This window comes from Eulemur rufifrons, chromosome 8 (assembly GCF_041146395.1).
Source record: "Eulemur rufifrons isolate Redbay chromosome 8, OSU_ERuf_1, whole genome shotgun sequence".
NCBI classification, from domain to species: Eukaryota; Metazoa; Chordata; class Mammalia; order Primates; family Lemuridae; genus Eulemur; species Eulemur rufifrons.
Genome location: NC_090990.1, coordinates 14,649,780 through 14,665,122, shown reverse-complemented (window position 1 = coordinate 14,665,122; position 15,343 = coordinate 14,649,780). Strand labels below are relative to the sequence as shown.

The window sequence follows — 15,343 nt, the reverse complement described above, 5'->3', positions numbered from 1 at the left end:
GACCAGCAGCAGCTGTGGCACCCGCTGTCTGTCCACACGCTCTCCCAGGGTGCCCTGCTCTCAGGATGCCTGCTGCACGCACCCCGCGTGGGGCCCACTGCCCCCCCCCCACGTGCCTGCGCACCACCTGAGGCCCGGCTCACTCTCTGACGCGGGAACCCCAGAAGTACTCCCATGGGTACAGGTGCCACCCTAGGTCATGACCCAGGGGCTCTCTCTGCTGTCTCTTCCCCTAGGTCCCTGGGTAAGTTCCCCCAGACACAGGCAGCCCAGTTCAGGGGCCCAGTGACAGACCAGCCTAGACTCTGCTCCCTGGGTGCTCCTGCCCACACACCTTCCCAGGACCCCGCCACCGTACTGTTCTCCCAGGACCCTGGATCCATTCCTTCTACCCTACAGGTTAGAAATTTAGCAGTTTTGAACAGAGACTCTGGAGTCAGACTTCCGGATTCAAATCATAGGTCTGCCACTTTCTAGCTGTGTGACCTTGGGCAAATTGTTTTGCCTCTCTGTGCCTCAGTCTCCCCATCTATAAGACCAGGATAATAACAGTCCCTATTTCATGGCGTAGTGGTGGCGATGAGGTGGGTTAACACATGCAAGGTGCTTAGAACAATGCCCGACATGAGTTAGCCTCCCTCCCCCCTCCTCCTTCCTCCTCCCTCGCCCTCCCCCAACACACAGGACACAGGTGGCCGAGTGTCTCTGCTGACACAGGAACACTGAGGTCTCCCCACCCTCCCAGGTGCTGTGTGCACCACCCGGATGCCTGCAGACGCTGGCGTCCCCCCACACCAGTGGCCCTGCCCACACCGAGGCGCGCTCACCCACACAGGCATCCCGCCGCTCCTCGTAGCCGGCGCTGCACACGCACTTGCCGATGGGCACCAGCCACTCGCCCTCGGCGCTGCAGTACATCTTGGGCGTGTCCCGCTCCTCGGAGTGCCGCACACACTGGCCCCGCACCTCCACCAGCGAGGAGGAGTCGGCCCCCGTCACCGCCTCCGAGAAGGCAGCCAGATTGCGCACCATGGCGGGGCACTTCTTGTAGTAGATGCGCAGAGAGAGGATGGCGAGGCAGGCGCCTATGTCCTGGAAGGCCAGGTAGAAGCCGCGCTTGCTCAGGGGCCCCACGCCACGCACCTCGGTGTTGAGCTTGAGCCTCCGCACCCCCAGGTCGGCGCCCGTGAAGCTCTCGTCGGCCGCTATGGTGTCGATTTTGAGGAACTGGCTTTCTTGTGTGCTGGCGCCCAGGTCGCGGTCCGACTCCAGGTAGTAGAGGTTGAAGGTCTCCTTGCAGGTGCCCAGCACGCCGGGCATGCTGTTGCAGTCGCGCAGGGTAAACTTGATCTCGGCGTAGACGCGCCGGGCGCCGTCTCGGGGCACCCAGCTCGTGCGCAGCCAGTTGTTCTGGTTGGGGCTCATGACGTCGCACACCTGGTACGTGTGGATGGGCCGGAAGGACTCGTCCACCTCGCTGATGGAGTCCCACTGCGGGCAGAGAGAACACAGCCCGCTAGAGCACCTGGGCCTGCTTTGCCAACGACCCTGCCGCAAGCCACGGGCACTGCGTGTGGAGTCCTGGGAAAGAGGCGGAAGGAGCTGACCTTTTGGTAGATTGTCACAGCTGCCACATGCCAGGCGCCCTGCAGACGTCATCACACAGAAGGCCATGATCCTTCTGGGAAAGGGTCATTTACTGACTTTTGACAGATGAGGAAATAGAGGCTCAGACGCGGGAACCGTATGTCTGAGGTCACCTGCCTAGCTAGCGTGGTGGGTCTGCATTGGGACTCGGGCCTGTCTGATGCTGAAGCTCTGACCTCGTCTCTGTACAGCTACTCTGTCGTCCCCAGAGTGTGGGGACTTGCTTGGGGAAGTCAGCGAGTCCAGTTTCCATATCAGCTGCGGAGGGATCTTTCTAACATGTCTCTCCCCCTCACATCCTCCAGCAGCTCCTCCTGCCAGTGCTTGTCAAGTGACTGCCTGACGGACCGACTCCCCCTGCCCTCCACCTAAGGCTGGGCCGGCCTGGGTTCTACCGGAGGGGGTGCCTGGATGCAGGAACATCGCATGATTGCTTCTGTACGGGCTGCCGCTGGCGTCGGCGACTCAGAAATAAACCAGACAGGCTCAACAGAGTGAAAAGACAACCCATGAAATGGGAGGAAATATCTGCAAGTCACACATCTGATGAGGGATTAATATCTGGGATGTATAAAGAATTCCTACAACTGAACAACAACCAGTTAAAAAACAGGCAAAGGACTTGAATAGACATTTCTCCAAAGAAATATACAGATGGCCAAATAGCTCATGAGAAGATGCTCAACATCACTAATCATCAGGGAATCACAAATCCAAACCACACTGAAACACCACTTCATACCCATTAGATGGCGACTAGTTAAAAAAAGCAGAGAAACTAACAAGCGTTGGCGAGGACGTGGAGAAACTGGAATCCTCGTGCGTTGCTGGTGTGGATGTAAAATGATGCGGTCGCTGTGACAAACAGTATGGTGGTCCCCCAAAACATTAGAAATGGAATCACCACGTGATGTAGCAATTCCATGTCTAATCCATATGGATCCTAAACAGTCGAAAGCAAGGTTCCAAAGAGAAATTAGTGCATCCATGTTCACAGCAGCACGATTCACAATAGCTAAAGTGCGGAAGTGACCCAGTGTCCCTTGATGGACGAAGGGATGAGCAACACGCTGCAGGCGCACAAGAGGGACTGTCATTCCTCCTTAAGAAGGAAGGAAGTTCTGACATGTGCCACAACACAGGTGAACCTTGAGGACACTATGCTCAGTGAGATGGCCCAGACACCAAGGGACAAGTGTTGTACGATTCCACTCGTGTGAGGAGCTTAGAATAGTCAGATTCTTAGAGACAGAAGGCAGAGTGGTTTTAGAGAATCAGTTTTGCAAGAGAAGAGTCCTGGAGCTGCACAGTGGTGACGGTCACACAGCAGTGTCAATGCACTTAATGCTGTGGAACTGCACACTTGAAAAGGGTTAAGCTGGTACGTTCGACACTATGTGTAGTTTACCAGCATAAAAAAGAAAAAGATGGCCGGGCGCGGTGGCTCACGCCTGTAATCCTAGCACTCTGGGAGGCCGAGGCGGGTGGATCGCTCGAGGTCAGGAGTTCGAAACCAGCCTGAGCAAGAGCGAGACCCTGTCTCTACTAAAAATAGAAAGAAATTATATGGACAACTGAAAAAAAAAAAATATATATATATATCTTAGCTGGGCATGGTGGCACATGTCTGTAGTCCCAGCTGCTTGGGAGGCTGAGGCAGTAGGATCGCTTGAGCCCAGGAGTTGGAGGTTACTGTGAGCTAGGCTGATGCCACGGCACTCTAGCCAAGGTGACAGAATTGGACTCTGCCTCAAAAAAAAAAAAAAAAAAGAAAAGAAAAGAAAAGAAAAAGAAAAAGAAATAGATATTCCAGAAATATTCCCCGCCCTCGGGTGCCCCCAGGCACGGGCCAGGCGGTGGGGGCCGATGTGCCAAAGGGAGCAGGAATCCAGGTGCGCACAAGACTCCCAGGCCCCTGCCTGGACCTCCTGGATGTGACATTTGCATGTTCACCGCTGGCCTGGCCCTGGGATGAGGCAGCAACCTCTGGCAGGGGAGGGGACTGTTGGGCTGAGTTCAGTGACTCCTGAGGGCTCCGAGGAGGATGTTGGGGTGACAAAGGTGGGGTGATGAGGGCAGAGGGAGGGATTGGGCTCCGGTCCCTGTCCTGGCTGCACGAACACCTTGACCGTCATCTCTGTAGCCCAAAGGGGGAGGGGAGCTGATGACCACGCCTCGTGATGCTCTGAGAACCCGTGGGGTCCAAGCTCACGGCCCAAGCACTAGAGTGGAGGCCATGGGCGTCTCAAGTCTTCTCCTGCCTGCACGAGCCCCGCCGTCTGGCCTCGTCTTGACCTCAGTGCCTGCACCTGTAAAATGGGCTTCACATAGGCCCCACCTCACGAGGCTTGAGGGGATGCAGGAGGAAATGCCCGCGAAGTGCCTCGCTCAGCCCGGCACGGGAAGGCACTGACGAGCGGACTAGCACAGGGCTGACCTGGCAGTGGCTTCGCAGCCCACTCTGCCCATCTCCCTCGACCGTGGGGAAAGATGTCCTAGGGGGGCCACAGGGAGTGCCAGCTTCACCCGAAAGAGTTTGTGCTTCCTGATCCCCTATCCCAAGAAGAACCCCTGTCTCACACCCCACTCTGCAGCCAGAGGCAGCGCCGCAGCACATCTGGGGCTAGAGTCATTGTCACAATTAATGGAGCACCAAAGAGCCAGCCAGCTGCTCCCTGTCTGTTTCCTGCCAGGGGCCTGGATAAATTAATCAGCTCGGTCTGCGTCCGCTCCAGCTGCCCCACTGACGCCAATGGCCTGGCCTGGCCCTGCCAGCGACAGGAGCTGCCGCAAATGCCCAGAGTGGCACAGACTCCAGGAGGCCCGCAGCAAGGGCAGGATCTGTTCTCTGCCCGGGGCTCCCCTACCCAGCGCGGAGTCTCAAGCCCCAGAAAGGGACACACTGCTCCCCCAACTCTGTCCTCTTCCCGGATCAGAATGTGGTGAGCCAGCTGTGCAGCCCCAGGGATGTCACATCCCCTCTCTGAGCCTTGGGCTTCTCATCTGTAAAATGGGTAGCTAACACCTGCTCCTTCCGTCTGTCCCCGCGGGTGGTGAGGATCAAGTCAGACTATGGAAACGAATAACGTGCCCTCTTACCGAGAGCAGCGTCCTGCGGTAGACGGCGATTCGCCAGGGGACCAGGGGAGGCGGGGCACGGGCCAGCGTGCGCAGGTTCCCGGAGCAGAGCGGGGCGCAGCCTAGCGAAGGGCAGGGGCTCTGGGCAGGCTCCCCCAGCCTTAGTAGACCCGTTAGCCTCTCAGAGATTCCAGGTTCTCATTGGTGAAACGGCCTCTTCACGGTCACCCCACTGATGACATCCGCACGGCGAGGCCTCTGTGCTCACCCCCATGCTGTGCACGAGGAGGTGGAGCCCAGGCGAGGGACCCGCCTGCATCACGCTGGCTACAGGACCCCTCACTGCGTCCTTCAACCGAGTAATGAATCTGATGCTGGGGACGGCTCTGGATGGTCCTTGTCCCTAGGCTATTGAACAGAGGAGCAGACAGAACCTCAAGGACGTCTCCAGAGGGTTCCCTCCCAGCTAGACAGGACGACCGCCTGGAAAACTTCCGGAGCAGGAGATGCCCAGGCCCCTCCCCGACCTCCTGGGTGTGGGAATCTGCACGTTCACCTGCCAGCCTGGCCCGGGTTCAAGGTCTGGAGAGTCTGGGAACCAGACACTTCACCCCAGCCTTCTTTCCTCTCTGGGCAAACCAACCGCCAGGCCCCGTGAAGATGGGGGTGGTCTCTGGCCCAGCAGACGGTGCAGGATTGCCTCCCACCCCTCACAATGAGGTCACCGGGTAGGCCTCACCACCCACATTCCTAAGGTAGCATGAAGGATGCAATGCGGGCTCCAGGCCCAGAGACCCGAGTTCGAGTCTCAGCTTGCCATCACTTGGAACCTGTCTGAGACTCAGTTTCCTCATCTGTGAAATGGGTTGGCTGTACCCACCTTGCAGGATTGGTTGTGAGGATTAAATGAGATAATGTCTGTGAATTATTAAGAGCCACATGAATACCAGTTGTCATTATTCGCTCTAACTCCCAAACAAAATGAGAGAACGCTGAGCTATGCTGTACAGCACCCTGCAAACAAAACAACCCAGATCACCAGTGTGACCTGTGTGACCATCCAAAACTCAAGTCCAGCCATGCTCCTCAAAACCCTGATGACTCCTTGTTACCCTAAACACCAAGTCCGAGGCTCTGAGTGGGACAGAGACACCCCAGAGCCAACCTGGGGCCAGGAGTGCCCTGGTTGCTGGGGCTCAAGGAAGTGCCCACTCAGCCAACAGCTGAGCCCCAAGCCTCACCTCCTCACAGTCGGCCTCCGCCACAGGCCGGGCCGCCTCATTCCCCAAAGCCCTTCCACACCGACGCTCACCCTGGGGTGACAGCCACACTGAGTGTTTCACAGAGGGGGAGAATGGGGCCCGGGGAGGTTAAGGGACACCCCGAAGGCCTGGCCTCCATCCCCAGCCAGGGCAGACCCGCTTGGGCTGCAGCACTGGCCAGGAGGTGGGGCTCCCTCCTGGCTCCCGGGCCTGGAGAGTCAGGGCCACATGGCCTGTCCCAGCTCCCTGGAGCCCAGTGCAGGACAGCTGGTGACAGCAGGCTCAGCTCACTGCTGCCTGGTGACAAGACCCCCAGAGAGAGGAGTGGGGCCTGTCTGGACCTCCAGCCACAGGCCACAAACGGCCCAGATGAAAACCCTGCCCCGAAGTCAGGAAAGACTCTCTTTGTAAAACTTAACTCTTGGTGTCTCTAGACTCATCATTACTAACATTATTGTCCCTTTGTCCCCAGAGCCATGGAAGCTGAAAGTGCTCATGAAAGAAGTGGGGTGTGTGTGGTGTGTGTGTGTGTGTGTCTGTGGCAGGGGTGTGTGTGAGCACGATGGCAGGGGGACATTTACGTGAGGTGACAACCACGTGAGATAACACACACTAGTAACGATGCTAATGACCGTTACAAAAGCCCACATCTATCGAGGGCCCACCATGTGCCAGGCATGATGCCGAGCCTGTGTATCATCTCTCCTCACCCTTGCCACAAACCTGAGGACGTCACTTGCTCGTACCTTTCTACAGACAGGGCAACTGAGACTTGGGAAGGTGACATGGTGACCCAGGGCCACCCAGCTCATCGTCACCAGGCCCGGGGCTCACTTTTACTCTGCTGCCCCACCCCATAGGATTCGGTCCCCAGTGGGGGACTGGGCAGCGCAGCCTTGTCGCTGGAGCCCACCCAGCAGGAGGGTGGGGGCATCACCTACGAGCACATGACCCCCAGGGACCTGGTGGGCTGAGCCCAGAGTCACCATGGAGGCCAGACGGGCCTGGGGCTTGGCCACAGTGGGGGGCTGGCAGTGCCACCCAGGCAGTTCTGACAACGAAGAGAGAGACCAGGAGTGGCTCCAGGGGTCAGAGTGGCTCCCGGTGAGGGCAGGGCAGCTGGAGGAGGGGACCAGTCCTGAAGGAAGGAAGGCCTGGCTTTCCTCGATGTCACTGTGTCCCGGCCTACCCTGGGCCTGGTCTTGGCACATCATGAGTCTGTAGGCCCAGGCCACAGACATGAGCATCCCCAAATCTAGGGCCTCAGACCTGAGGAATCGGGAGCCCAGCACCAGGGCTGGTCTGGAATCCCAGGGGTCCACGTGCACTAAACAGTTAAGAGATCAGCCTCTGACTTCTGTGTGTCCTTGGGTAAGCTCCTTTGCCTCTCTGGGCCTCTGCTTCCTTTTGCTCTACCTGAGTCACAGCCTCTCTCCGCTCCAGAGGGATGGCACTGTCCCCACCGCCCATCACTCACCCCGTGAGCCGGATACGTGAGCCAGCCCCAGTCTCCGTGGATGGTCGACGTGTCCAGCAAATTCACTGTAAAACGGAGACAAGAGGACGTCAGGCCTCTGTGACCCGCTCCCCAGCCCCACAAGGGCAGCCCAGGCGCCCCAGGCCACTCTGAGCCCCTAACACGCAGCTCCGTGTCCTTGCCCACATGTTCCCTCTGCCTGGACGCCCTTTCCCGCTTCCCCCAGCCTTGAAGGCCCAGTTCAAGTTCTCTGTCTTCCCTGATGCCTTCCTCACCATCTTGGCCAGAAATCGGTCTTCTAAACTCCCCGAACATAAGTGTCCAAGTGGCAGAATTCCTTGGTCGGTGGCGCAGTGGGATAGTTAAGAGGGGGCTCGAGAGTCCGGCAGGCCTGGGTCAGAACCGCAGCTCTGCCACTTACAAGCTGTGTGGCTCTGGGCAAGTCCCTTCACTACCCTGAGCCTCAGCTTCCTCCTCTGTGACATGGCGGGTGACAGTGGCTCCTGCCTCGCAGGGCTTCTGTGAGGGGGACCTGACCCTTGTTTCACCGAGGTGACGTGACGGCATTGAGACGTTCATGCTGGAAGTCACGCCTCCCGCCTGAGGACTGGCCCCAGCTGTACAATCACTGGTGTCCCCGGGTGTTGCCTGGCGCCTACCAGGCCCTCTGTGCACATCTGGGGTGTACGGTTGAGAGGGGTGACAGCTGCCTCAGTAGCACCTACTATGTGCTGATCTCTGCCAGGGGAGAGTTAGATGCCTCATCTGGGACCCACACGACGGCCCTGAGAAGTCACTGTTACCTCCATTTCACAGATGGGACAACTGAGCCGCAGAGAAGCTCAGGAGCTTGCCCGGAGCCCCGACAATACCGCCACCCCCGCACGCCCAGGCTGAGTGGCACAACCTCGGCGCAGTCCCCACGGTGGGGAAGGAGCGCTGGGCCAGAAGGCAGGTCTATTCTAACTCAGACCCCGCACAGAGGGACCCTGTATAGCCTCAGCAACATGGCAGAGAAAAGAGCCACTTATGGGGTCAGACGCTCCTGGGCTCGTGTCTCAAACAGCTCCTTCGCTTCTTTGACCTTAAGGTTGGGGTGAGGGTTGAGAAGCCATCTGAGAAGCCTGGAGCCAATGCCTGGCCCAGAGCCCGTCCTTATCGCCGCCACTTCCCTCTCTCCAAGTCCCGTCCCTCCTGCCTCTCTCCAGTCCCCGTGGCCACCCCTCACTTACTGGGCCTTAAACTGTTTAGAACCCGGGGATCCGATCCCAGCTGTCTCTAAGTGCTGTGTGCCCTTGTGTAAGTCTCTTCACCTCTCTGGGCTGCTGCTTCCCTTTGATCCAGCTGGGGACAGCTGTGTGAGAGGGCTCTGGGCTCCAGGGTCCATTTCACTCTCTCTCCCACGAACCTCCTCTCCCAGCTGGCAAGGGGCTTCCAACTACCCGCACTGGTGGGCTTGGGCAGGGCACCGAGGGTTGAAGCCGGGGCCCTCCTGGAACTTTCCCACAGGGAGGCGGGGTGTCCTTCTGCCTGAGCTCTGCAGAGCGGAGCCTGCCCCTCCACGCTGGAGACAAGTGTCCTCAGGAAACGCTGGAGTGAGGATGCTCTTACTTGCTGATTTCCTCTGCCTCTCACCCTCCCACCCCACTGTCAGGGACCCCGAGGAGGCCAGCTGGAGAGCGGCTGGCAGAAGCAGGGAGGGGGCCTCTGCGTTCCTCCCTGGGTCCCCAGGGGCCATGTGGGATCAGGGGACGGAGCAAATGTCCGCAGAGGGATCCCCCCTCCCTGAGCCGGCCCCACGCCAGGGGCACAGGCAGCGAGAAGAAGGCTTCCCGCCTCCCTCCCTCCTCCCTCTCAGGCAATGGAGAGAAACTGGGTCAGGCAGCTCTCTCCTCCTGCTGGCTGGTGGGAGGGGGAGGGGGCCGCACTGCAGTTTCCCCCAGACCAGCCGGGCCGAGTTGGGGGACAGGGTGGGGAGAGGACACCTATGGGCTCCCCCACCCCACCCCGCATCCCAGACACAGGTCTTGGGGCCCGTGCACCCCTTCTCCTCATGTGGCCGGGATGCCACTCACACCTGCCCCTACTCCAGGACAACCCCAACGAATGGCCACCGCTTAGAATTCTCCCCCAGAACACCCTGACTTGAGGGCCTGCAGGTCCCACTTTCTGTCCCTTCCTTTTCCGCTGGGAAACCCGGCCACATCTGCGGCTGGTGCTTGGTCAGCCAGCCAGGGGGCTCCGATAATCCAAAGATAAGTCAAAAGTCGATTCTATCGGATTCACGAAGGGCTATAGGATTCCAGGGCTGTTTGTTCCAATTCCTTCCAGACTCTTCTCTGTTCCTCCCCTCCTTCCTCTCTCTCTCTGTCCCCATCTCCACCTTCCCTACCTCATGTCCCCTTGTACGGGTGGGAACACAGTGTGTCTCCAGGGAGGTGCCAGGCCCACAGGAGGTCTGATCAGGGCTGGAGAGAACCTGGCACAAGCCCGCCCGGCCTGGGCCTGCATCCCCTTGGAATTCCAGACCCTGCGGTCACCGCCGCTGACACTCTCCTGCCTCCTGCACTGCTGGGCTGGGAAGCCAGTTCCCCCCTCTCAGCCTGCCCCCAATGGCAAAAATGGGAGGATTGGACTCATGCTCTCTGGGGACCCTTCAATGAAGCGATTCCCTTAACCTCTCCGTGCCTCGGTTTCCTTATCTGAAAGATGTCCCCAGGCATCCCTCCTACGCCCGTCTGCCTGGGCTGTTCTGGGGGGATCAGACGGGTCCCTCTCCTCCTCTGAGAAGCACAGATAATTCCTAAGCCGCTCCTGTTCCACTGTGGAAGGCATTATGCGATTTCTTTTTTTCCCTGGCACCGTCACCTTCCCCCATTCCATTTCGCTGAGACTAATACTTAAATTGATTTACATTCCCTGAGGACGCAGCGCATGATGGCGAGGCTGGAGAATTCGGGGTGGCCAGGGGATGTCAGGCAGGTTCTGAATGACTCGGAGACCACCCTGAAGCAGAGGGTGTTCCACACAAGAGAGCCATGAGGGCGCTGGGACCTGGCGGGGCTAGGGGCCATCTCTGCAGGGGCAGGGCCCTTCCCGGCAGGACCACGGCGAGGGACCTGGCGTAGGCCACTTGGCCAGGCAAAGGCACTGTCACCTCTGCTGGACCCCAGCTGGAAAGAGAGCCCCCCCTGAGTTCCAACAGTCTCCCCAGCGGGTTCTGGCTGTTCTATACCAGCCCAGGGACGGTGCTGGAAAGGATTCCTCATGTCCCTGTGGAACGCAGGCCCCAGGTCTCCACCCCATGGCTGTCTGACTTGCATGGGTCACCTGCACCTGGCTGTGGCCACCCTGCTGTGCTGATCAGACGGGGTGTGGCCTCTGGCCCTTGGACAATGCCTCCCTCCAGCCTGGACACGCTTCTCCCCACCTGCCTCCCTTCCCCCTGCCTGCCTCTTCCCCAGCTTGTGCCCCTCCCCGGACACGTCCTCTCTCCCAGGCCCACAGTCTGTCCCCAGCATGAGAGCCTGCCCAAAGTTCCCTCTTCAAGGGGCTCTGGGGCTTGTCAGCCTGTGACTCTGGAGGATACTGGCTCCTCCCCATGGAAGAGATGAGACGAGAAATTGGGGTGCACCCCCCCATGCCCAGGGCCTGGTGTGGGCCTCTTAGCATCCTGCTGGGCAAAGACACTGCCCCCGTCCCCCCATGAACGCTGTCTTCTCAGGCGCAGCTCTGAAGTCCAAGGCCCCTTGTGCCCAGTCCTGCCCTCTTCCCTGTGCACCCAGCACCCCCACCCCGGTTTCTCCCGGTGTCCCAGGAACCTGCGCCTCACCCCCCCGCACCCCAGCCGCTTGTCTGCCTGCGTCTCACCTCTCAGCCCCTGTGCAATGGCCCCTGCTCCCTTCTGGGACCCCACTATCATTTTATCTGTCCGTGGGCGTTTGTTTGCGCACATGCGTTTCAGTGGGCATGAACGCAAGTGAGAGGCTCTCCTTATACATGTATATGCATGCATGGATTTTTCATGCGCATGCATCTGTGCCTCTGTGTGCTCATGCACATGTGTGCCGGCTGCATTTCTGCACATATGACTGTGGTGTTACCCGGCAGGCAGGGGCACTGTCCATGCAAGTGTGTCTCCACAGGCCTGGGTGTACGAGTCCCAGTGAGTGTGTGTGCGCACCTGTGGGTGGGGTGGGAGCTCGCTGAGCTGTGTGTGCGGGGCGGATCTGTGCTCTCTCTGATCTGAGCGTGGAGGAGCCACACAGGCTCCGGTCCTCACACCGACATTCATCCTGCCGGGGGACAGCCCTGCTCTGAACCCCAGACATCAGCCCAGGAGCATGCACAGAGCGCTGGGTCTGGCTTCTCGGGCCAGCGCTGTGGGAGCAGCGGGAGTCCGAGGCAGCCGCTGGGGAGTGGGATGCAGTACAGGGTGGCATCCCGGGCTGGCCCTGGAGTGTCTCGTGAGCAGAGGTGGGTGTGTGTGTGGAGACGGGAGGCCCTGGGTGCTCCCTCTCAGCTCTCCTTGTCCCCCCACGCCCCCACCAAAAGTCACCTCCCAGATGCTTTTGGTCTCAACTGCTCAGTCGATGCCCCCACCCCACCCCACTCCCGCCCCCCGTTTCCTGGGCCCCGGGTGCCCCCACCACCCTGGCTCGCCCCGACCAGCCCCGCTCGCCAGGCCCTGCCTGCCTCAGTCTCTCTGAACCCTGAGCCCTCTCCTCACCGGCCCTTTCTCCCAAGGCCACTCCTCCTGCCCCCCAGGCTGCCTCTCCTCCAGCTGGTATTCTCCTGCTGTCCCTGTCTCCCCCAGTCCTGGCCACTCGGCCACTCCTCTCCCCAGACTCTCACCCCTGCCCCTCCTTCCCGTCCCCTCCCAGCCCTACCACTCTCGGTCCTGGTTTCTGTCTCAGCCCCTCGCCCCCAATGCCGTCCTATCCCCTTTTTCTTCAGCACTCTGAACCTTGTCCCCCATTCTTGTGTCCCTGTCCTCCAGTGCCTGCCACACTGTTCTGTCCTCTGTCCCCGTCCCCTGCCTACCTTGCTGTCCCCTCTCTCCTCCATGCCTCTTCTCTCCTCTCTGTCCAGTCCTGTCTCCTCCTCCCCAGTGTCCGCCCCTCAGTCTGCCCCTGTTCCCTACTCCTCTGTCCTTTCCCTCTGTCCCCTAGTCCCCTGTGCCTCTGTCCCTCTTCCTCAAGCCCTCGGGTCCCCATCTCCATCGCTCCGCCACTTAAGCCCAGGTCTCTCCCAGGTGCCACCCCTGCACCCCCAGGCCGAGGGATCTCGCTGCTTGGAGCTCAGGGTCGCGGCAAAGGAAGTTCAGCCGCTGGCAGCGCGCGCCGCGCCCCTCGGCCGCCCCCGCCCCGCCGCCGCCGCTCACCTTCGCCGCGCGCCGCGGACACGCAGGTGGCCGCCGCCGCCGCGGCCGTGACGACCCAGAGCGCGGGGGGCAGGCGGCCCCGGGCGGGGGCCATGGCCGGGCCGGGCGGGCGGGGACGCCGCGCACCCTGGGCTCGGCCGCGGCGGCCCGCGCGTCGCGCGCTCCCCGGCTCTCCCGCACACCGGGCCGGCGCACTCCGCGGCGCACACGCCGGCACACAGCGCACACGCGGGCACCCGCGCCCGCCGCCGCCGCCGCCGCCGCCCCGGGCGGGGGCCGGCCCGTCACGGCGCCGAGCCAATCAGCACCGAGGCGGGGGGACACCGAGCCCGCACCGCGGACCCCGGTCCGCGGACCCCGCCGCACGTGCGCACGCTCACACCCACACCCGCTCGCGCCCTCGGGGGCGGCGCACCCCCGCGCCCCACGGCCCCCACGTGGACTCAGAGCCATGGCACCCGGAGCCAGGTGGGACGGCCCCGCGACACCGGAACATGGACCCACCCGGGATTCCCCGGGTGGACACACACGGGCCAGGCATCCACCGGAACACACACTGGTACATGTGTGACCCTCGGACACACAGGGTGCCTCTGGTGGTGACACATGCGCTTGCACACACACTGCTTCGGGGACTGAGGCTCAGAGACCAACTCACTGGCACTTTTAGGTAAAAAAGAAAAACAAAATGACCTCCCCCACACACCCCTAGAAAGAAAAACTGGGCACGAAACCAGCCAGAGTTTAGCCCGCCCAGCCTTAGATTGCAGTGCTCATGAGTGCGGCTCAGGGACCAGAGAGACAAGGATGCGAGTCCTGGCTGGGTGGCCTTGGGCAAGTTTCTTGACCTCTCTGAGTCTCAACTTCCGCGTCTGTAAAACAGGGATAACAGTACCTGTGTCCTGGGGCGGTTGTGCGAATTCAATGAAAGGGCCCAGGCAGAGCGCCTAGCATGCTGCCAGGGCCATGCAGGCACCGGGGGGGGGGGTGAGGGCAGCTGTTCCCCAGTGAGGGCGATTACCATTCCCCACTTTTCCCGGCCTCCGGTCCTCTCCCCAGGAGTGGGAGTCTCATCCTGAGATGGTCGAGGGCCGTGGGAAGAGGGCAGGGGTGAAGGGCTCCCTCCTGGGGCCCTCCCTGCTACCCTCAAACCGCATTGCACCTGGTGGGCCGAGGAGTCAGTCCCAGAAGCAAGTAAGAGACCTGCAGCCTCCTGGGGGTGGCCCAGGAGTGTGGGTGCCCATGGGGCAAGTCCCTGACTCCGCCCTGACTTTTGCCGGGCACAGACCACTGTTCAGCTCCCTCTGCCTCGCTGCCAGTTCCTGTGGTCACCGGAGGAAGAGTTGGACCCATGGCTGGAGGTTACATAGGGTGACAAAGGCCATTTGGGGTGTGCGTGCCATGAGTCAGACCCTGCTCGAGGCGCTTTATACACCTGCTCCAGTTTATGCCTCGCAGCCCTGCAGGGGAGGTGCAGCTAAGGAAACTGACGCTCAGAAAGGCCATGCTTTGCCTTAGATCCCGTAGTCGGTTAAATGCTAGAGAGGTGCTCAGATCCAGACCTATTTGACTCCAAAGCCCACTTCTTTTCTCTGCATCTTTATTTCTTACAGAAAGGGGGAGACAGCTCCAGTTACGACCTCTTTCTGACAGCTCTGATGGACTGCCTGGCAAATGTAGTGAGCCTCCTGTTACCAGAGGCATGCAAGCAGATACTAGTTAGAGCTTGTTCTGGGATGCTGTGAAGGGAATGGGGGGGGGGGGCGGGTACAGGAGCAGATTGGATGAGACCCAGAGTGGCAAACTCAAATGCCCGCATACAGAAGGCAGGCACCCTCATGAAAACTGTTAGGAGAGCATACCCAGCTCCAGCCAACATCGCCAGAGGAGATGTGAGCCCAATTTTCTGCATTTTCAAGAGAATTTGCATATCTGGAACTTTTATGTGGCATCTCCTGATTTTTAAAGTTGGCAGTGAATGCAAACATTCTAATAACACCATTGCATGGGCAAACCCGTGGCCACAGCCCACAGGACTCCAGACCATTCTTCAAGGCTCATCAGATGGAAGAGTCTGCGGCTGGGCATCGGGGGAGCAGGCTGAGGAGGGGCAGAAAATGCAGACAGCATGCAGGACAGGGTCACAAACACTCACGGGCAGCCCTGCTCCGGCCCCGCTCCCAGAAATATTTGTTGGTTGGGGAGGCCTTGCTGGGAGTCGGGGTTCTGTATCCCTGGTGCACGTGGAGCCAACCGAACCTGGAGCTCGCCCGTGTGCAGGCGAGGAAAGTGAAGAAAGCAGGCAGGAACCCTCGAAGGACTCGGGAGTGTGAGGCGTGGTTCTCAGTAGGAGTCTGTGCCACGCTCCAAATCCTTGTTAGCAAAATCAGAGACTCATTTTGCCAAATGTCCCGGTGGTGGTAAGAGCAGCACGCTTTCAGTTGTCGCTCTGCCCCCGTGGAACCCCCAGGACAGCTCAGCCCAGGTGTGTCCTCT

The 15,343-nt window shown here is 60.2% G+C and overlaps 1 protein-coding gene across 1 annotated transcript in view; it reads right to left on the bottom strand.

Annotated features, from left to right (window-relative positions):
• EPHA8 (EPH receptor A8) overlaps positions 1–12,941 on the bottom strand; it is a 31,503-nt gene extending 18,562 nt beyond the window's left edge. Inside the window, exons 1-3 of the mRNA XM_069477439.1 lie at positions 12,848–12,941; positions 7,465–7,529; positions 828–1,491 (exon numbers count right to left, since the gene is read on the bottom strand). Coding sequence (XP_069333540.1) covers positions 828–1,491; positions 7,465–7,529; positions 12,848–12,941 — 823 coding nt within the window. The remainder of the gene's footprint in view (positions 1–827; positions 1,492–7,464; positions 7,530–12,847) is intronic.
• Positions 12,942–15,343: the final 2,402 nt, after the last annotated feature.